Source organism: Mustelus asterias, chromosome 2, assembly GCF_964213995.1.
Source record: "Mustelus asterias chromosome 2, sMusAst1.hap1.1, whole genome shotgun sequence".
NCBI classification, from domain to species: Eukaryota; Metazoa; Chordata; class Chondrichthyes; order Carcharhiniformes; family Triakidae; genus Mustelus; species Mustelus asterias.
In genome coordinates, this window is record NC_135802.1 from 36,882,901 (window position 1) to 36,905,695 (window position 22,795).

At 43.1% G+C, this 22,795-nt stretch overlaps 1 protein-coding gene and 1 pseudogene across 8 annotated transcripts in view; both read left to right on the top strand.

The window, feature by feature from the left end:
• Positions 1-670: 670 nt before the first annotated feature.
• Positions 671-843, top strand: LOC144481886 (U2 spliceosomal RNA; annotated as a pseudogene).
• Positions 844-2,060: 1,217 nt separating this feature from the next.
• znf438 (zinc finger protein 438) overlaps positions 2,061-22,795 on the top strand; it is a 221,783-nt gene continuing 201,048 nt past the window's right edge. For 4 of the 8 annotated variants that reach the window (XM_078233407.1, XM_078233445.1, XM_078233399.1 and 1 more), the window contains exon 1: positions 2,072-2,260. In XM_078233407.1, coding sequence (XP_078089533.1) covers positions 2,158-2,260 — 103 coding nt within the window. In that variant the 5' untranslated portion in view covers positions 2,072-2,157. Of the gene's footprint in view, positions 2,261-22,795 lie in introns of all 8 variants that reach the window. The other 4 variants (XM_078233454.1, XM_078233471.1, XM_078233417.1 and 1 more) reach the window with 3 other exon arrangements.

A 22,795-nucleotide genomic window follows, 5' to 3' on the forward strand; every position in this document is an offset into this window, starting at 1 on the left:
CAGATGCACCACATCTTCAGAACCTGACCATAATACACCGTGCAAAGAAAGGACGGTACATTTTTGCAATTCCCTTTTATTGTCCTTGTCATTTTGAGAGAGACTAACTTTTTGGGTTGTGTCATTGAGGCCAATTAGAAATTTTACCTCAGACATTGGTACTAACATTATGACACTTAAGGTGACACTGTCTCAATTTTCTATTCATATGTGTCATTCGGAGTGGATGTAGATCATGAGGTTAGTTATTTTGTTAATCCAATTTATTTGCTTGACAGAAAGGTTTGTGCATAATATCTTACTTAAGCTTTTATTTTGTCAAATAAAAACAAAGAAATTATGAAATCCTCAGGACTGTCCATGGTTGCCAATCTCTTCAGATGCATTCTTGTTGGTTCCATGTCTAACCACTCAAAATAACCAGTCCAAACTAGCCTATTTCTTCATCACCAATATTTTTTCCGAACTAATATTTTTAAAAAAGAAACAAAAAGCACAACCTTAATGCTCCTATGGTTTTTCTCCCGAGACGATCTCACCAGTATACTGCAGATAAGCTTGTTTTGTAGAATGCAGAAGTCCTAAATGTGCTGTGCGAGAAGAGATATTGTGGGCGGTGAGAGCTGCACAGAATTCAAAAACCAAGTTAACATGTTTAGATGTGGTAAAAATCGCTTCTCGGCCTTTTGGCTAAGATCAAGTGTAGTATGGTCGGCAGCCCATGGTCGGCCGCACTTGGTTGAGGTCATTAGGTTACACTGAAGCTTCATATGTTTCATATGAAGCAATTTTTTAAAGCGGCATCTCGGCCTTTTGGCTAAGATGGGAATGAGCTCAAGTCTTGGAGGAGGAACCTCCCCCTTCTCCGATCAGCTTGGCTCGTGTAGATCAGGCCCAGGACAGGGTGGTTTGGTCGCTCGCCCTGTCTTGTCTGCCTGGTTCTGAGGTGTCTCGGCTTGTTGAGACTCTGAATTGGATTTGATTTGATTGAATTGGAAAAGTATAAAAAAAAATCCTGATGAAAGGTCATGACAATCTGAGTGAAAGATGAATTCTCTTGTTCCTCTCCACAGATGCTGCCTGACCTGCTGAGTGTTTAAAGATTTTTTTTGCTTTTATATCAAACCTGCTTCTCAGCCTTTTGTCTAAGATCAAATGTCAGATCAAGCCCAAGATGGGGTGCAATGCCTCTTCTTGTCAACTTGGATCTTGTTAGAGCAAGCCCAAGATGGGATGTATATAAACACAAAATACTGTGGATAGAATGTATATCCTTGTCTTGTCAGCTTGGATTTGGTTTGTCCTTCACGTGGGGACTCTGTTTGGACTTAACTGGCTTTTTGATTAGGAATAAAGTATCAAAAGGTACCAAAAAAAAGCTTCTCAGCCTTTTGGCTAAGATCAAACGTAGATGGGGAGGTGATGGCCTAGTGGTGTTATTGCTAGACCATTAATCCAGAAACTCAGCTAATATTCTGGGGACTGGGATTCGAATCCTGCCACGGCAGATGATGGAACTCAAATTCAATAAAAAATATCTGCAATTAAGGATCGACTTATGACCATAAAGCCATTGTTGATTGTTGGAAAGTCACATCTGGTTCACTAATGTCCTTTAGGGAAGGAAATCTGCCATCTTTACCCGGTCTGGCCTATCTGTGACTCCAGAGCCACAGTAATATGGCTGACTCTCAACTGCCCTCTGAACAAGGGCAACTAGGGATGGGCAATAAATGCTGGCCAGCCAGTGACGCCCATGTCCCACGAATGAATGAAAACAAAACAAGCCCAAAATGGGGTGCAATGCCTCATCTTGTTAGCTTGGATCTTGTCTGTCTCCCTTGTGGGGACCTTGAATTGGATTTTGAATTTGGTTTTTGGAGCCAAGCATGAAATGGATTTGCCCAGCCTATTTCGAAGGATTGGCTTTGCTACCTTGAAGAATGGAGTAAAACAAATAAAAAATAATGCTTAAAAAGATAAGTTTTTTTAAAAAAAACCGCCTGAATTAATAAATATGAGTTGTTGTTCGGTGTGGTATTAATGCCACAGGGTCCAGTCACACAGAGAGTGTCTGCTGCTCAGTCAGCACAGGCTGTGTCTGATGTGCTCTTGCCCTGGGCCGGGAGCCGCCCCGCTCCTCTCCCATTGGACTTGATGGACGGAGCGAGAGAAGATGGCGGCGCCCAGCTAGAGCCGATCATGGCGGATGCCTCAAGGTGCAAGCACAGAAAACAGGCGAACCCGAGGAGAAAACACGGTGAGTCCGATTGCATTTTAACCCCCTCCTCAATCCCTCTGAGAGCGGGGGCGGTGAGGGAGGACCCAAACCTTTCCGGAGATCGGCTGAGCTGGGAGCTTTAAATTAATTATATTTTCTTTCCTTGACCTGGCTGAGGATATGGGGGTTTTTAAACAAAAAAAAATAAATTTAAAATGAAACTGCTCGGCTGCACTTTTTTTTTGTAGCTGGGCCTCGTCCGTAGCCGTTCGCTGACCTTTAATTTATTTTTTGTGTAAAAGTGCCGGCTGATGGCTGGCTGGGGGGTGGATTTAGTGCAGAGTGCTGGCGGGTTTTGGTTATATTTACCTCGGTTACCGATATATAAAGAGGAGGCCGCGGCCTGGGGCCTTGGTGCGGGCCCTGTGGAGCGGGCGGGCGGAGTGCGGCGGCCTGGCCTGGCTTCCCCCAAGGGTGTGTGTCCCCGCTGAGAGGAGCGGAGAAGTCGGAGTTTGCCGCTCTCGCCGTCTCGCTAACATTTTATTCCATGGCCAGGCCAGCGTGGGCGTGTGACGTGCACCTTGCAGTTTGTCTGCCGCTTGTCTCCAGTCCTGTGGAGGTTGTTTTTAGGCTTTCACACAAGTGTTTGCAGCTCTGCAAACGCTGAGGCTGACATTCTAAGGCACCTGATGTGGCTCTCTTTCTGCCCCCCCCCCCCTCTTTTTATTTATTAGTCACAAACAGGCTTACATTAACACTGCAATGAAGTTACTGTGAAAATCCCCTCGTCGCCACACTCCCGGTGCCTGTTCAGGTACATTGAGGGAGAATTTAGCATGGTCGATACACCGAACCAGCACGTCTTTCGGACAAGGTAACATTGGTTACCTTGGCCCAATGGTACCTATCGTAATCATACTTTCTATTCAATGACATCGGTTTGAATGGCAGAGCGATCACCCATCATTATCTGCGTGTGGGAGGAAACCGGAGCAGAGACGGGAGAATGTGCAGACTCCACAGACAGTGACCCAAGCCGGGAATTGAACCCAGGTCCCTGGAACTGTGAGGCAGCAGTGCTACCACTGTGCCACCGTGCCGTCCAAACCATATGCATATGCATTTTGTGCATATGCATTTAAAAACATTTGGACACTTATGTGATAGGAAGTTTAGAGGGATATGGACCAAATGCAGGCAAATGGGACGAGTTCAGTTTAGGACACCAAGTTGTCATGGATGAGTTGGGCTGAAGGGCCTGTTTCCGTGCTGTATGACTCTATATTGGCGATGGGGCTGGGTAATTGGCAGTGGTGAGCACTGCAAGCTGCTGGTGTGGGTTGCTTTAATGCTCGAGGAAAAGATGTGCTAAAGCTTTTGGCCCACTTAAAACAAAATTAACAACTTTTATTAATTTGTGGCATGTGGGTGTCACTAGCTGACCCAGCATTGACTATTGTCATCTGTAAAAAATAAATGATTACGTACTTTTGCTTCATTCTGAACATGTTTTCAACATTTATTCCTCACCTTTGGGGATGCACTGTGTCAAAAAAATGTTTGCCTCCATCTTAAATCTTTCCAAATGCTGCCAAAATGCTTTCAATCATCTCATTTCGAATTGCAGAATAGAAATGGAGAATACTATTGCCAACAGTGAAATTTTCAAGAAGTACTGTCAGCTTCTTTGGTGCAAATAATTACGTTTAACAGCGGGTCAGGATATTCCATTTACACTTCATGGGGAATAATATTTTACACAATCACAAGTTGAGTTCTCTGATAACATATTGTAAATGATTTATTTGACATAAACAACAAATCAGAATTTGGAGACTGAAATCTCTTACATCAAACACCTTTGTCACCTGTCTGTACTCATTGATTTTTGGAATATGTAATTTGATAACATTTGTTTGTATATATTCCGATACACATTGAAATCCAAGGAATATAATCCATTTGATCGCTGATATTGGTGTGATTTAGGTTTACAATATAATTTTTTACCTGACTTTGCTGTTCGTACAGCAGTTGGTTATCCCCTGACAAATTACAACAACCTTTAAAGGTTGATCATTATTGCACTAAAATTTACTTATTTTCTATTGACCCATGTTGTCCTTGTGTTTGCTTTAGCTATTGATTTACTGACATACTAGGCTAAAACTATTACAATTTTCAAAGATGTGAGTGATTTATGTATTGTGTAATGGAGCTTATATTGAGAGGATACATCTTGGGACTAGTTTGTGGAAAAAAGACCTTGAGTGGTACCACTAAACAGAACAAAGCTTGCTTGTCTTGCATCTCCTTTGAAGTTAGCTCATGCCAGAAGAGGCAGTCACTTCAGAGCAAGTCAGGTACACTTATAACATAGCTTAGAGAATAAAATAGATCAACTTTGAGGCAAACAAGTGCAGGAGAGTTCACATTTCTTCCATATTCCGAGATTACTTCATGTATCTCCTCTTTGCTGTTTCTTTAGTGTTCCCTTTAATTTGGAGAGATCTGCAACCTGTTGTAAAATCATTGTAAATTAACTGGGTTTTCATCAGCAACAATAAGTATTTTTTTCATTAAAACTCAAATTATAAGTTGTAGTTTGGCCGAGCAGGCTAAAGGATTGGATTTAGGCTCCAGTCTCTATAGAGACGTTGGTTCAAATCCCATCGTGGTCAAAATGTTAGTTGCTTGAAAGAATGTTTCTCAGCCTTTAAGCAAAGATCAAGCCCAAAATCAGGAGCAATGCTTTTTCTTGTCAGTTTGGATCTTTTATGTCTCTCTTGTGGGAACCATGACTTGGATTCAATTTGAATTGGTTTTTGGAGCAAGGAAGGAGATGGACTAAAGGCTTGCCCTGTGCATTGGCTTGTAACTTAAATAATGGAATAAAATTTAAAGAAAACTCAAATTATGGGGTCTGGGTATTGGAGTGGGATGGGTTTTAACTCAGCTGAGGCTAATAAGATGGAAATCTTTGCTGTGCAAGGGTCTCATATGAAATTAATTTGGGCTGTCTTGATCCTTTGAATGGGCCCACCGAACAAAGCTGTAGTTATTTGCCACAAATTGGCAATCTAATTTAGGCCACAGGATAGCTTGTATGAAAAATCGGGGAAATTGTTATACTGGTGCAGTATGGTTGCTCTTCGCGGTTGGTGCAACGCAGAGAAAGTTTTCCTGGGCATCCAACTATGCTGCACCTGCCTGAAATGAAAATAATTCTACTTCTTAGTGATAATATCCCATACGTCATGCATTTAAATGGAAAAGAAATCAGCAACTAAAACTAAATACAATAACTTGTATATACCACATTAATTTTGCAACTAAAACCACACAGTATTGTAATGTTGCACCTGGTGCGTTTATGTTCTAATTTAGGAGGAATTATATTGTTAGAATTTGAATTTGAACAAGCCTGTGAAAATTTAATATTTGGTTCAGGGTGCTGCAGTGTAAATTAGCTGTGCCAATGGAGGACCGTTTGCTCTTTCAGTGCCTACATCCCGAGAATGAATTTTTAAAAAGTACTGAGTGATCATGTGTGTGTTTGTGCAGCAGTTTGCCGCAAGGGGAATTCCTAAATTCGCCTAGGTTATTGAAGTCAATTGATGAGTAGAGGCTAGACATGTCCCTGGAGGGAAGGAAAATTTCTGGGCCAGTTACCCTGGGATGTTATTAATACCTCAGTGAGGAATAGTGTGCATCATGAAAAAAACCTGAAATTGAAGAGAATTCAATATCTGATTTAAGAGGTAATTAAAAACCACAGATGCAACAGTTTAGTGAGAATTATGTTTTTGAGGGTGGCTGAATGACCTAAATTGCACAACAGGAACTGTTTTCCAAATTTAGTCTTTGTATAATTTTGGCTTTTATTTCAAGTTCTAATGATGTATTTAATGGAAATAAAATGAAACTTCACTCCCACAGATTCTTAATTTTGGATTTGTACTGCATCCGTAATATTAATACTCTGCTGTTAGTGTGAACAATGTGTTATAGTGTCACAGTATAGCCTTTAAGTGTGCTGCTCAATGTGCTATGTTTTTGATTGACTATGACAAGCTGTACTGCAATTTGCATCTTTGGGATTATTCCTTGAAACAGAAGAAGACTGTATTCATATGAAATCTAGTTGTGCTTTTCCTTTCAAAACACCACATACTGTCAGTATGTTCATTGACACTGAAATCTACATCCACCTGGTCGGGTCCTGGAGGCCATTAATGTGACAGGAAGCCTTTGAGGATGAGTTGTTATGTAGACTCCCTGCTGCTCCCAACTCTGGTTTGATCTCTTGTCTTGCTTTTTTTCCTCCTTTTACATGATGGTTTTGCAATTTTGGTTTTTAAGAACAGATCACAAAAGGCCTGCATGTAGCAAGTACTAACTCTGTGGCAGATGAAGGAAGTACGGAGAAGAAGAATATGTACGTCTTCTCAAAGATTATGTAGTGACGTGATTCAGACAATGTGAACAACTTTATTTCAAGGGAGGTGGCAAAAAATCTTGTTCTGTGAATTTCAACAGAAACTTGATTCAAAGTGAAATTACTTTTGACAATACTCTGTTTCGGGGTTTAAAGGATAAGCAAAGTGTGAATGGCACGATGGTGGACTGCAATGGTTCCATCATGTGCTGCAGCTTGGTGTGATATGAAGCGAGCTCAGGACCATTGTTCCCTATGTGGTGTGTTTTTGTTCCTAAAGGGAAGAAAGAAAATTAAAGAGAGAACCCCCCACCCTCTCCCCCAGCTCCACTATATTTACAAATTGGGCTGCACCGTGGTTAGTACTGCTGCCTCACAGCGCCAGGGACCCAGATTCGATTCCCGGCTTGGCTCACTGTGCGGAGTCTTTACGTTCTCCCTGTGTCTGCATGGGTTTCCTCCAGGTGCTCTGGTTTCCTCCCACAGTCTGAAAGACGTGCTGGTTAGGTGCATTGGCCATGCTAAATTCTCCCTCACTGTATCTGAACAGGTGCCGGAGTGTGGCGACTGGGGGATTTTCACAGTAACTTCATTGCAGTGTTAATGTAAGCCTACTTGTGACACTAAATAATTAAACTTAAATTGAGTGTACACATCAAAAGTATTGAATCTATAGCTGCCAATTCGTGTAATTTTCTAAACTGCACTTTTGCTGGGAATAATGTAGCGAGGTATGAAACAAAATGTTGAATATTCTCTATACCATAGATATATATTTTGATTTGATTTATTATTGTCACATGTATAGTATACAGTGAAAAGTATTGTTTCTTGCGCGCTATACAGACAAAGCATACCGTTCCTAGAGAAGGAAACAAGAGAGTGCAGAATGTAGTGTTACACTCATAGCTAGGGTGTAGCGAAAGATCAACTTAATGTGAGGTAGGTCCATTCAAAAGTCTGACAGCAGCAGGGAAGAAGCTGTTCTTGAGTCGGTTGGTACGTGACCTCAGACTTTTGTATCTTTCCCGAAGGAAGAAGGTGGAAGAGAGAATGTCCGGGGTGCGTGGGGTCCTTAATTATGCTGGCTGCTTTTCCGGGGCAGCGGGAAGTGTAGACAGAGTCAATGAATGGGAGGCTGGTTTGTGTGATGGTTTGGGCTACATTCACGACCTTTTAAAAGCTGGAGTCTGATGTTGCAGCTGTATAGAACGCTGGTTAGGCCACATTTGGAGTACTGCGTCCAGTTCTGGTCGCCGCACTACCAGAAGGACGTGGAGGCTTTAGAGAGAGAGTGCAGAGAAGGTTTACCAGGATGTTGCCTGGTTTGGATGGTCTTAGCTATGAGGAGAGATTGGGTAAACTGGGCTTGTTCTCCCCGGAAAGACGGAGAATGAGGGGAGACCTAATTGAGGTGTACAAAATTATGAAGGGTATGGATAGGGTGAACAGTGGGAAGCTTTTTCCCAGGTCGGAGGTGACGATCACGAGGGGTCACGGGCTCAAGGTGAGAGGGGCGCGGTATAACTCAGATATCAGAGGGACATTTTTACACAGAGTGGTGGGGGCCTGGAATGCGCTGCCAAGTAGGGTGGTGAAGGCAGACACGCTGGCATCGCTTAAGACTTACCTGGATAGTTACATGAGCAGTCTGGGAATGGAGGGATACAAACGAATGGTCTAGTTGGACCAATGAACGGCGCAGGCTTGCAGGGCCGAAGGGCCTGTTACCTGTGCTGTACTGTTCTTTGTTCTTTTGTAGTTCCTTGCGGTCTTGCACAGAGCAGGAGCCATACCAAGCTGTGATACAACCAGAAAGAATGCTTTCTATGGTGCATCTGTAAAAGTTGGTGAGAGTCGTAGCTGACATGCCAAATTTCCTTAGTCTTCTGAGAAAGTAGAGGTGTTGGTGGGCTTTCTTAAATATAGTGTCGGCATGGGGGGACCAGGACAGGTTGTTGGTGATCTGGACACCTAAAAACCTGAAGCTCTTGACCCTTTCTATTTCGTCCCCGTTGATGTAGACAGGGGCATGTTCTCCTTTACGCTTCCTGAAGTCGATGACAAACTCGTTTGTTTTGTTGGCCTTGAGGGAGAGATTATTGTTGCCGCACCAGTTCACCAGATTCTCTATCTCATTCCTGTACTGTGTCTCGTCAGTGTTTGAGATCCGACCCACTACGGTGGTGTCGTCAGCAAACTTGAAAATCGAATTGGAGGGGAATTTGGCCACACAGTCTTAGGTGTATAAGGAGTATAGTAGGGGGCTGAGAACACAGCCTTGTGGGGCACCGGTGTTGAGGATGACCTTGGAGGAGGTGTTGTTACCTATTCTTACTGATTGTGGTCTGTGAGTTAGGAAGTTCAGGATCCAGTCACAGAGGGAGGTGCTGAGGCCCAGGCCACGGAGTTCGGAGATGGGTTTTGTGGGAACAATAGTGTTGAAGGCGGAGCAGTAGTCAATAAATAGGAGTCTGACATAGGTGTCTTGTTCCAAGGTTGAGTGCAGGGCCAAGGAGATGGCGTGTGCTGTGGACCTGTTGCAGTGATAGGCAAACTGTCGTGGATCCAGATCGTCCAGGAGGCTGGAATTGATTCGTGCCATGACTAGCCTTTCGAAGATGGATGTCAGAGCCACCGGCTGATAGTCATTAAGGCACGCTGCTTGGTACTTCTTAGGTACCGGGATGATGGTTGTCTTCTTGGAGCAGATAGGGACCTCAGATTGTTGTAAAGAGAGGTTGAAGATGTCTGTGAATACCCCCGCTAGCTGATCCATGCAGGATCTGAGTGCTCGTCCGGGCACCCCATCTGGGCCAGTTACTTTCCGTGGGTTGATCTTTGAGAAAGCTGCTCTGACATCTGCAATGGTGACCCCAGATACAGGTTCATCCAGGGCTTGCAGGGTGGAGGGCATGCTCGCGCTGACCTCTTGCTCAAAACAGGCGTAGAATTCATTGAGCTCATTGGGAAGAGGTGCGTTGGAGCCGGCGATTTTACGTGCCTTCATCTTGTAGCCTGTTATGTCTTGCAGACCTTGCCATAGACGGCAGGGGTCGGTGTGGCTTGCCTGGGACTCTAGCTTGGTCCGATACTGGTTTTCGGCATCTTTGATGGGTCTCCTTGGGTCGTACCTGGCTTTCTTGTATGGATCAGTGTTGCCTGACTTGAACGCCTCAGACCTGGACTTCCATCGGGAAAAAGATACATAAGTCTGAGGTCACGTACCAACTGACTCAAGAACAGTTTCTTCCTTGCTGCTGTCAGACTTTTGAATAGACCTACCTTGCATTAAATTGATCTTTCTCTACACCCCCGATATGACTGTAGCACCACATTCTGTGCACTCTCGTTTCCTTCTCTATGAACGATATGCTTTGTCTGCATAGCGCGCAAGAAACAATACTTTTCATTATACGTTGATACACGTGACAATAATAAATCAGATCAGCAAGCAGTGGATATCCCTGTTCATCCATGGTTTCCGGTTGGGGCACACATGTTGATTTGTGATTGTTGTACACTGGATTATAATCTCAGTTGTACAGCTGTGTACAGTTTGTGTCTCTGCACTTGGGGTGAGGGTGGTATTAAATGAAGGATTATTCTCCGTGTTGATAGGCGATTCAACTATGGGAATGTTTCTCCCTGCATTGTACCTGCACATTTACTCTCTTTTTCAGTGGTAATCAGTGGGTAACAAAAGGAGTGGGCAACCCTGCCAGATACTCCACTTACCTCTTGGGTAAATTAGCACTGAGCAGAGACACAGGATAGGATTTGCTGATCTGTTGGGGATTAGTACCACAGTCACTTAAGTTCCAGAGTTTTGTAACAACAACAACTTGTATTTGTGGTACATTTAATATCATAAAACGTCCCAAGGCAATTCACAGGAATGTTATAAAGTCATACAACACCGAGCCACAGATGACGAAAACAGGGCAAAACCTTGGTTAAAGAAGGAGCGTTCAAGGGGCAATGTGAAGGATAGTGAGGTTGAGTGGTTTAGGGAATGCATTCTACAGCTTGGTCCCTGAGAAGCTAAAAACATGGTCATCAGTGGTGGAACAGTTAAAATTGAGGATGCTCAAGAGGTCACAGTTAGAAGAGCACTGGCATTTCAGAGGCTTTTTGGGGCTGGAGATTACAGAGATGAGAAAGAAAGAGGAATTGGAGGAATGAGCATTTTAAAACCAAGGTGCTGCTTGACTGGCTGCCGGGGGAGGCCGTTAAGCACAGGGGTGATTGAGCTGGAGTTGAGTTAGCACATGGGCAGCAGAGTTCTGGATGAAATAAAGTTTACGGAGGGTTAAATGTGGGAGGTTAGTTGGAGAGTGTTGGAATAAACATCTTGAGGTAACAAAGGCATGGACAAGGGTTCCATCAGATGAGCTGAGGCAGCGGGTGGAGTCAGTGATGTTGCAGTGGTGGTGATAGGCAATCTTGGTGATGGCTCAGATATGTGGCTGGAAGCTAAGCTCAGAGTCAAACATAACATGGAGGTTGTGAGCACTCTGGTTCAGCCTCATAGTTTCCAGGGAGAGGGGTGGAGTTGTGGCTAGGCAACAGAGTTTGAAGTGAGGGCTAAAAACAATGGCAATTTAGTAACTGGTGGTATGGAGGAGAGGCTGGGTTTCGTTAGCATACATGTGAAAACTAATGCTGTAAGATTTAATTTTACTCATAGGCACAAGATTTTGTAGTAAGAGATGATTATCTTGGAGTCTGCAAATCTGTAAAATCTGCAGACCTTTCATACCAGCCTACAAGTACTGGGGGCAATTGGGATATCCATATAAATTGAATCAATTCAAACATCCTGCGTTCTGCCCATCGCAAGGTTCAGTTCACTTACTGTACTCCCTTATAATGCAGTTTATTTTCTTCTGTTCTATGAAATACCTGTTATATTGATTAGTGGTAAACGCAGTGTAAGAAAATAATCCTGACCATCAGCACACCTGCATATTTGGAAAGGCCTGTGGTTGAAAAATGTTGTCTGATTGCAGTTCTCTGACAGGTAAGGCATTCAGACTTGTTTGTCACTCTGTCTGTGCGTGTGTGTATAAACATTACTGGTATGACACAGCAGAGCAGAACGCGCTATTATATCATGTGGAAATTGGAACTGCTGCAGATGTTGGAGGGAAAGTAGACGAGTTTCAGTTTCCCATCCCAAGGAATGGCTATTTTGAAACCTCTGTTTTCTAGCTATGAAACACGTGCACTTCAACCAAGTACAAATAAAATACCACCTCGTGTTTAGTGAAATAAACTGTCACTCCTCTCGAAAGTGAATATAATTTAAAACCACAGCTGTAAAAAAAAAGACTCGAAAAAGTTAAAATTGCAATGATGTAGAATAAAGATGATAAGAAATACGTAGAATATTTCTGATGGAAGATAACCAACCTGTAAATTAACTCTGTTTTCCTCCCCGTGGTTGCTACCAGACCAGTGAATATTTGCAGAATTTTCTGTTTGTATTATATATGTAGAATACTACCTTAATTCTCCATTCAATTTTAAACTTGATGTGCTTTTTTTCCCTTAAAAAAAATCTCCAAGAACAGTTTTAATCAAAAAATTGAACAAAATGTCTTGGGAAAAGAAAGTTAAATTGTCTACAAAAATTGAAAATCTGCTCTTTCTCTGCTCCACAATGTGAGCTTCCATTGTCACTAAATATATACTAGGTCCTTGGACTTTTGCAAAACCAGAATGGCAAATGATATGGTACGGCACGGTAGCACTGCTGCATCACAGCTCCAGGAACCTGGGTTCGATTCCCGGCTTGGGTCACTGTCTGTGTGGAGTTTGCACATTCTCCTCGTGTCTGCGTGGGTTTCCTCCGGGTTCTCCGGTTTCCTCCCACAGTCCAAAGATGTGCGGGTTAGGTTGATTGGCCATGCTAAAATTGCCCTTAGTGTCCTGGGATGCGTAGGTTAGAGGGATTAGTGGGTAAATATGTAGGGATATGGGGGTAGGGCCTGGGTGGGATTGTGGTCGGTGCAGACTCGATGGGCCGAATGGCCTCTTTCTGTACTGTAGGGTTTCTAAGATAAGAAATGATAGGTGTCGTTGAAAACAATGCGAGTATCTACAACTGTGAAGTGGTGTTATGTTCAATAAGTATGCAGCTTGTCTCGAAATGTATAATGTACTGACTAATATGTCTACTTGTTGGTGGTACTTTTACCTCTGGCTCAAGTTGTGGTTTCAGCCCAATTCCAGAGCCTTCATCTCAGCTGACACCCAAAGTGCTACATTGCCAGAGGTGCTGTGCTTTGATGTGGCTCCTAGTGGGAGTTAATGATCTCGTGGCTCCATTTAAAGAGCAGTGAATGTCTGGGCAACATCCTTCCCTGATCAGTCTCACCAAATTCACTCAAACTATATATTGACTCAAGGCTATATTTTGTTTGATCAATAGTCATTGTAAATAATCATACTGGGAGGGAGCAAAATCTTTTCAATCACTGCAGGAGAAATTGTTACTAATTTGCAACTCTTCTGCATCACTGATTCAGTTTATGATGAAGACAATAAGTAACTGTGAACAGACAGACTTATGGGTTTTCACAAAACATTTGTAGAATCTTGGTGTACTATCAAGGTGTTGATTTGGGTTCTTTATGCCCGAATGTTTATGGGACAACATGAATAAGAAAAATATATATTAACCTGAGACATTGTCTATTAGTGATTTTTACAGTGAGCATTCAGCAGGAACTAATTCATTTTTCAATTTAAAAGACTAAGGAATCAACTTAAGTCAACAAGCAATTAACTACATTTATATTTATATGTATACATAGTTGGAGATTACTGTAAACAATTCAATTAAGTAACTCATTTGTTTTTCTTGAAACAAACCATGAATAATGCAAGATCACTCATTTAACCCTTTACATCATCTCCCTCTGCCCCCAGCCAACAATTGATGCTTCTTTCCCCATCAATCACTTGCAAGATATAGGATTGCAGTTGCAAAGTACTCTATTCCATGGGGTGGAACATTCTATGGTCTTGCTTCTTTTGTTGATCAGGTCAAATAGAGTGTGGTTTGAACTAAGTAAGAAGCTGGCAGTTTGGTGAATGAGGGAATCCTAAAGGCCAATTTCTTCCTGAAAATCCAGACTTGTCCACCTTTAGCATTTAACTGAAATTTACTGTGGAAGCAAAGCGAGCCTCTTCCAGCATTAGGCACGGATAAACGAACTCTACTGGAGAGTGGCTGTAATTAGTTAATTAGCTAACTAGTCTGATCTGGTTTCTGTAATTGTGATGTGGAGATGCTGGCGTTGGACTGGGGGGTAAACACAGTAAGAGTTTTAATAACACCAGGTTAAAGTCTAACAGGCTTATTTGGTAGCAAATGCCATTAGCTTTCGGAGTGCTGCTCCTTCGTCAGATGGAGTGGAATTCTGTAATTGTAACAGAGCTGATTCTTTATTTCAGATAGTATAAGTAGAGCGGTCTGAATGCACCTCGCAAACAGAATGTAGTTTGATCTAAGTATGGTGAGTGAAGGAGTTGGGGGAAGGATGTGCTTCTTTATCGTCCTACCTTTTTCACCCTCCCAGTATTTGGTTCTTTGGTGCGGTGGAAGAAGCTGATTGGTGAGTAACTAAGTTATTCTACTTAGTTTAACTTTTACAATATATTTCTTGTATGGTAGGGCAGCTCAACTGAATGGACTGTTCCTCCTGTGGTATGTGGGAAGTCATGTGTTCGAGGCAAACACATCTGCAGGAACTGTCACTGGCTGCTAAAGCTTGAGCTCTTTCAGAACTCAATTGGCAGCTGGAGTCACTGTGGAGCATCCGCCAGGCAGAGAACTATGTGGGCAGCACTTTTAAGGAGGTTGTCACGTTGCAGGTTAGTAGCATGCAGGGGGAGAGGAAATGGATGACTGCCAGGCAGCCTAAGAGAACCAGGCAGGAATCCCCTGAGTGGATCTTGCTTGCTAACTGGTTTTACATTTGGATACTAGTGAGGATTATGGTTCTTCAGTGGACTGCTGCAAAAGCCAATCCTTTGCACCACTGTTGACTCAGATGCGCAGGAGGACAAAAAAAGGAATGGAAGGGCAATGGTGATAGGGGATTAGTCAGGGGAACAGACAGGTGTTTCTGTGGCCGTAGACATGACTCCAGGATGGGATGTTGTCTCCCTGGTTCCAGGTCAAGGATGTCTCAGAGCGGTTGCAGGACATCCTTCTGGGGGAGGGTGAACGGCCAGAGGTCTTAGTCCACATTGGTACCAATGACATAGGCAAGAAGAAGGATGAGGTCCTGAAGACAGATTTTAGGGAGTTAGGACAGGAATTAAGAAGCAGGACCTCAAAAGCAGTAAGTTTGGGATTATTCCAAGTGCCATATGCTGGCCAGCATAGGAATAGGAGAACTGAGTGATTGAACATGTGACTGGAGAATTGCTGCAGGAGGGAGAGCATATTTCTGAAGTATTGGGGTAGGTGGTATCTGTACAATATGGATGGGTTGCATCTTAGCAGGACTGCAACTAACATCCTTGCAGGGTGAGTTTCTAGTGCGATTGGGGAGGATTTAAACTAGTTTGGCAGGGGGGTGGGAACCTGAGAGGGAGCTCAAATTGGAGGGAAGCAAAACTGGTAACAGGAAGTAGCAAGGTCATAAGCAAAATTAGAAGGCAAGCATAAAATAGAACCAGAATGTGGGATTATGTTCAAAAGACAAATTTAAGAGCATTCTGCGAATGTGGGAGCGTTCAGCTAACAAGGTAGATGATTTGAAGGTGCAAGAGGAGGACATTCAGCCCTTTAAGCCTGCACCAACTCAGACAGAGTATCTTACCCAAACCCACACCCACCCTATCCCGTGCATTTACCCTGCTAATCGCCTTAACCGACACATCTTGGGACACTCAGGGGCAATTTAGTATGACCAATCCGCCTAACCTGCACATCTTGGGACTATGGGAGGAAACCTGTGCAGACATGGGGCAAACATGCAAACTCCACACAGTCATCCAAGGCTGAAATCAAACTTTGTCCTGGCACTGTGAGGCAGCAGTGCTAACCACTGTGCCACCATGGGTAAACCTAATTAGCACAAATACTTTGGAGGATGAATTCCTGGAGTGGGTACGAGATGGGTTTCTGGAGCAGTACATTGAGGGACCAACTAAAGGTTGGGCTATTTTAGATTGATATTATGTAACGCAAAAGGTCTAATTAATAACCTTGCTGTAATGGAGACTTTAGGAAATAGTGACCATAATCTGACAGTTTTACATTAAGTTTGAAAGTGATCTAGTTCTTTCTGAAACTAGAGTCCTCAGTGTGAACAAACAAAATTATGAGGGTATGTGGGGCAAGCTGGCTATGGAGGATTGGGAAAATACATTTTAAAAATTGACTGTAGCCAAGCAATGGCTAGTATTGCAACAAATCTACATTAAAAACACAGGAAAGGTGAATCAACCCTAGCTAACCAAAGAAACTTAAAAATTATATTAGATCAAAGGAAATGGCTTAAGGCTGCTAAGAAAAGTTGTAACCCTGACAATTGGGAGGAATTTAGAATCCAGAATAGGATGACCACGAAATTGCTGGGAAAAGAAAATATGAATGCGGACTAGCGAAAAACACACAGGCGGATGCATTGGGCATGTCAAAACATAATGGTTAGCAAGGACAACTGAGAGTCCGTTAGAGGTGGAGGAAGATACTGAAAATCTCCCAGAAATACTGTAAGGAAAAAAGGGACTTGTGAAAATGAGGAACTGAAAGAAATTATTGTTAATAAAGAAGTAGGACTTGAAATTAATTGGATTGAAGGTTCTGAGGTCTCTACCTGCTTCAAGAAGATGACCATTATCCCTATACCAAAGAAAAGCCAGGCAGCATGCCTTAATGACTATTACCCGATGGCTCTAACATCCATCATTATGAAGTGCTTTGAAAGGTTAGTCATGACATCTATCAACTCTGGCCTCCCAGATTGCCTGGATCCACTGCAGTTTGCCAATCGTTGCAACAGGTCCATAGCAGATGCCATCTCCCTGGCCCTACACTCAACTCTGGAACACCTGGATAATAAGACCCTGATGTCAGACTCCTATTGACTACAGCTCAGCCTTCAACACCATTATTCCTACAAAACTCATCTCCAAACTCCGTGGCCTAGGGTTCGGCTCCTTGCTCTGCAACTTTCTAACCCACAGATGACGATCAATAGGGATAGGCAACGACACCACCTCCATGATGATCCTCAACACCGGTCTCCCACAACACTGTGTCCTCAGTCCCTTACTATAAAGCATCCTTTTGGATATATCAGCTTGGTATAGCTCCAGCTCGGACCAAGACTACAAGAAACTACAAAGGGTTGTGAATGTAGCCCAGTTCACCATGCCATCCAGCCTCCCATCCGTTGACTCCATCTACACTTCCCACTGCCTCGGAAAAACAGCCAGTATAATGAAGGACCCCATGCACCTCGGACATACTCTCTTCCACTTGTTCCATCAGCAGAAAAATACAATAATCTGAGATCACATATCAACCGACTCAAGAACTGCTTTCTCCCTGCTGCCACCAAACTTTTGAATGGAGCTACCTTATATTAAGTTGATCTACACCCTAGCTGTGATTGTAGCACTATATTCTGCACCCTCTCCTTCTGCCCTATGAACAATATGTTTTGTCTGTAAGCGTGCAAGAAATAATACTTTTCACTGTATCCCAATTCATGTGACAAGAATAAATCAAATTGATAAATCCTCTGGACTGGATGAGCTATATCGAGAACATTGAAAGAGGTGGCTTTCGAGAAAGTGGATGCCTTGGTGGCTACAAAATTCTGTAGATTGTGGAAAGCTTTCTGCAGACTGGAAAGTAGTAATATAACCCACAAAGTAACCAAAATTAGAGCTCATGGGATTGAGGATCATATAATTCTATGGATTGGGAATTGGTTAACAGACTGGAACAAAGTAGGAATAACGGGTCATACTCCAGATGGCAGGCTGTTACTGGTGGGGTACCACAAGGATCAGTGCTTGGGCCACAGCTGTTCGCAATCTATATAAAGGATTTGGATATAGGGACCAAATACAATATTTTCAAATTTGATGACACAAAATACATGAGAGAGTGAGTTTGTGAGATTGATATGTGGACGTTTCAAGAAGATCTGGACAGGGTAAGCGAATGGGTATGAGCATGGCTTCTTTCCATGCTGTGGGCAAGAACATGGCCTCTTTCCATGCCATAACTTTCCTATGGTTCTGTGATTCCATGGCAGATGGAATATAATGTGAATAAATGTGAAGTCATCCACTTTGGGAGAGGAAAAAAGACAGGCAGGCAGAGTACTTCTTGAATAGTGAGAGGCTGGGTTGATGTCCAAAGAGACCTACGTGTCCTTGTTCATGAGTGACTAAAAACTAGCAGATAGGTGCGGGAAGCAGTTAGGAAGGCGAATTGTATGTTGGCCTTCATCACAAGGGAATTTTGACTATAGGAGTAAAGATGTCTTGCTGCAATTGTACAGAGCATAGGTGAGACCGTACCGAGAGTATTGTGAACCTCCTTATTGGACTCCTTATTTAAGGAAGGGTATACTTCCCACAGAGGGAGTGCAACAAAGGTTCTCCAGACTAATTGTGGGATTGTTTTATGAGGCGAGATTGAGGAAACTGGGCCTGTATTCTCCAGAATTTTGAAAAATGAGAGATGATCTCATTGAAACCTACAAACTCCTTGCAGGGTGTGACAGGGTAGATGTAGATGGGATGTTTCCCCTGGCTGATGAGTCTAGGTGAGTCTAGAACCAGGGGACACAGTCTCAGAATAAGGAGGATGTCATTTCGGACTGAAATGAGGATTTTCTTCATTTAGAAGGTGGTGAATCTTTGGAATTCTCTATCCCAAAGGACTACAGAAGCTTAGTCATTGAGCAAATTCAAGTCAGAAATCGATAGATGCCGAGATACTAATGACGTCAAGGGTATTGAGATTGTGGGGAAAATGGCATCGAGGGAGATGATCACCATGATCTGTTTGTTCTTGTCACTTGTTATACCTGTGTCAATTATTTTTCATAATCTACATTTATAATATAAACAGTCTACATAAAATGGTCATCCTGTAATTCTACCTGGCCACCAGATGACAGTTATTCAAATAATTAAAAATGCTTCCTGAAAATCTTTGATTCGCCACTTTCTCTCTGCAATGTGTTATTCCTGGTGATAAAAGTTAAGATCTTAAACAATACAGAACATATTTCAAAGAATAACATTTGGCAAAATTGTTACATTTATCACTTGAATTGCTTATTGTGTCTTTTAAAGCGTTCTTTATGAAGGCCTTGGGATGCATCAAAGCTTGAGCTTGAATTGGATATTTATTGTAACAATGACTTGGATTTGGGTTTGCAGCTTCCCTGACTTCTCAAGGTGAACAATATGTTTCTGTCTTTCATCTTAATGGAATTCCACGTCATGTTAAAATCGCCGGCTCCAACGCACCCCTCCCTGATGGCTCAATGCATTCTATGCTGTTTTGAGCCCTCCACCCTGGAAGCTCTGGATGAACCTGTACCTGGTGTTACCATTGCAGATGTCAGAGCAGCCTTCTTGAAGGTCAACCCACGGAAAGCCGACTAGCCCAGATGGGGTATCTGGACAAGCACTCAGATCCTGCACGGATCAGCTGGCGGGGGTATTCGCAGACATCTTCAACCTCTCTTTACAACAATCTGAGGTCCCTATCTGCCTCAAGAAGACGACCATCATCCCGGTACCTAAGAAAAACCAAGCAGCGTGCCATAATGAATATAGGCCAGTGGCTCTGACATCCATCATTATGAAGTGCTTTGAAAGGCTAGTCATGGCATGAATCAATTCCAGCTTCCAGGACTGCCTGGATCCACTACAGTTTGCCGACCGCTGCAACAGGTCCACAGCAGACGCCATCTCCCTGGCCCTGCTCTCAATCCTGGAACACCTAAATAACAAGGACACCTATGTCAGACTCCTATTTATTGACAATAGCTCAGCCTTCAACACTATTATTCCCACGAAACTCATCTCCAAACTCCGTGGCACCTCCCTCTGCAACTGGATCCTGAACTTCCGAACTCACAGACCACAATCAGTAAGGATAGGCAACAACATCTCCACGATCATCTTTAGCACTGGTGCCCCACAAGGCTGTGTTCTCAGCCCCCTACTGTACTCCTTATACACCTATGACTGTGTGGCCAAATTCCCCTCCAATTTGATTTTTAAGTTTGCTGACGACAGCACCGTAGTGAGTCGGATCTCAAACAATGCTGAGACAGAGTACAGGAATGAGATAGAGAATCTGGTGAACTGGTGCAGCAACAATAATCTCTCCCTCAATGTCAACAAAACAAAGGAGATTGTCATCGACTTCAGGAAGTGGAAAGGAGAACATGCCCCTATCTACATCAACGGGGACAAAGCAGAAAGGGTCAAGAACTTCAGGTTTTTAGGTGTCCAGATCACAAACAACCTGTCCTGGTCCCCCATGCCGACACTATAGTTAAGAAAGCCCACCAACGCCTCCATTTTCTAAAAAGACTAAGGACATTTGGCATGTCAGCTATGACACTCACCAACTTTTACAGATGCACCATAGAAAACATTCTTTCTGGTTGTATCACAGCTTGGTATGGCTCCTTCTCTGCCCAAGACCACAAGGAACTATGAAAGGTCATGAATGTAGCCCAATCCATCACGCAAACCAGCCTCCCATCCATTGACTCTGTCTACACTTCCCGCTGCCTCGGCAAAGCAGCCAGCATAATTAAGGACCCCATGCACATTCTCTCTTCTACCATCTTCCATTGGGAAAAAGACACAAAAGTCTGAGGTCACATACCAACCAACTCAAGAACAGCTTCTTCCCTGCTGCTGTCAGGCCCATGAATGGACTTCGCTTGCATTAAGTTGATCTTTTTCTACACCCCAGCTATGACTGTAACACATTCTGAACTCTCTCGCTTCCTTCTCTATGAACGGTATGTTTTGTCTGTGTAGCGTGCAAGAAACAATACTTTTCATTGTATGTTAATACATGTGACAATAAATCAAATCAAAATATTAGTTTTTCTTTAAGAAAGGAGTTCAAGGCTTTGTTCTGGTAACTGGTGTGGGGTGCAGTGGCATTTAGTGATTGTTACTGGAATAGTGTTCCAGATGTATGGATGGTGGTTCTGGAGACAAAAGCTCAAATCCCATCACTACAGCAGGGGAATTGAAGTTCAGTTAATTAATGGAAAATCCCAATAAAAAGCCATAGATCTAAGTTTGCCAATGGCACCAGATTGGTTGTATAGAGAATGTAGACTGAAGCATAAAAATGTAAATTGATTGAGTAGATTAGTGGGAAATCTATGGCAAATTTCAGTGCAAGTAGGTGGAGGTCATCCATTTTGTATCCGAGGTAGACACGAGCATTAAATAATGAAAAACTAGTAACAGTGGAGGTTCTAAGAGATTTAGGGGTGTACAGGTATGAATAAAATCCAAGGCTAATGGAATGTTAGCCTTCATAACTAGAGGGCTCGAATGTAAAAGTGAGGAAGTACTGCTACAGCTGTATAAAACTGGTTACCACATCTGGTATACTATGTACTGTTCTGAGCATTGCATCTAAGAGAGGATACATTGATCTAGGAAGGAGTGCAACACTAGATTCACCAGAATGTACCAGGACTTCAAGGGTTGGATTATGAGGAGAAATGACATAAACGAAGCATGTTCCCTGGAATATAGCAAGTTAAGAGATGATTTGATTCAGGTTTTTAGAGTTTTGAAACGAATTGAGACGGTTGATAGAGAAAAACCTTATCCACTGGTCACTTTTCCTTGGGAGGCATCGAGCATTGTCTCAACCCCTTGTTGCTCAAATCTTCTTTTGTACCTTTTTTTTGTCTCCAGACTTGAACATTTCCTAGATATCTCGACCCGTCTCCAACTTTGCACGCTTTATTAACGTCAGCTCATCGAAGGCCCTGCCCATATCTTATCCCACACAATATTCCATTCACCCTCACTCCTGTCCATGCTGACTTACATCGGTTCCTGGTTCGCCTAACACCTTCAATTTAGAATTCTTATCTTTGTAAAGAAATAACTGAAGTACCTCATGTTTTTGGAATTCTCTGGCCCTCAATACAGAAACTGCCATTTTTCCAACTCTGATCTTTTATGTATTTCCACCACCCTCTTTGTTTTACCATTGTCGGCCTTCAGCCCTCTATGTTCTGGGATTCTTTTCAGAAATCCTCCACCTTCTTTCGGACTCTCCATAAAATCCACTCTTTCACAGAATCATCGAGTTGTCATGAGCAGAAGGAGGCCATTTGGTTCATTGTGTCTGCACTGGCTCTCCAAATGAGTAACATTACTGAGTGCCATTCTGCCTTTTCCCCGTACCCCTGCACATTGTTTCCATTCAAGTAGACATCTCATGCTCTCTTGAATGCCTCAATTGAACCTGTCTCCACCTCACTTTCAGGCAGTATATTCCAGACCCGAACCACTCATTTGTGAAAGTTTTTTTTTCTCTCATCACATTTGATTCCTTTGCAAATTGCTTGAAATCTGTGCCCTTGTGTTCTTGATCCTTTTACGAGCAGGAGCAGTTTCTCCCTTTCTACTGTCCAGCCCCACTGACGATTTTGAACATGTCCATCAAATCTTCTCTCAGCAGCCTTCTCTCCAAGGAGAACTTCTCCAACCTAAGCTCCAGTTTATTTATTAGTGTCACAAGTAGGCTTACATTAACACTGCAATGAAGTTACTGTGGAAAATCCCCAAGTCGGCACACTCCGGCGCCTGTTCAGGTACACCGAGGGAGAATTTGGCATGGCCAATACACCTAACCACTGTGGGAAGAAACCCACGCAGACATGGGGAGAACGTGCAGACTCTGCACAGACACAAGTCGGGTCCCTGGCGCTGTGAGGCAGCAGTGCTAACCACTGTGCCACCCATAGGCATTGGGGAATGTTTCTGCCCAGTTCTATCTCATAACTGACGATTCTCACCCCGGAGCCATTCTTGTAAATCCCTTCTGCACTCTCCAAGGCATTCACATCCTTCTGTGGTGC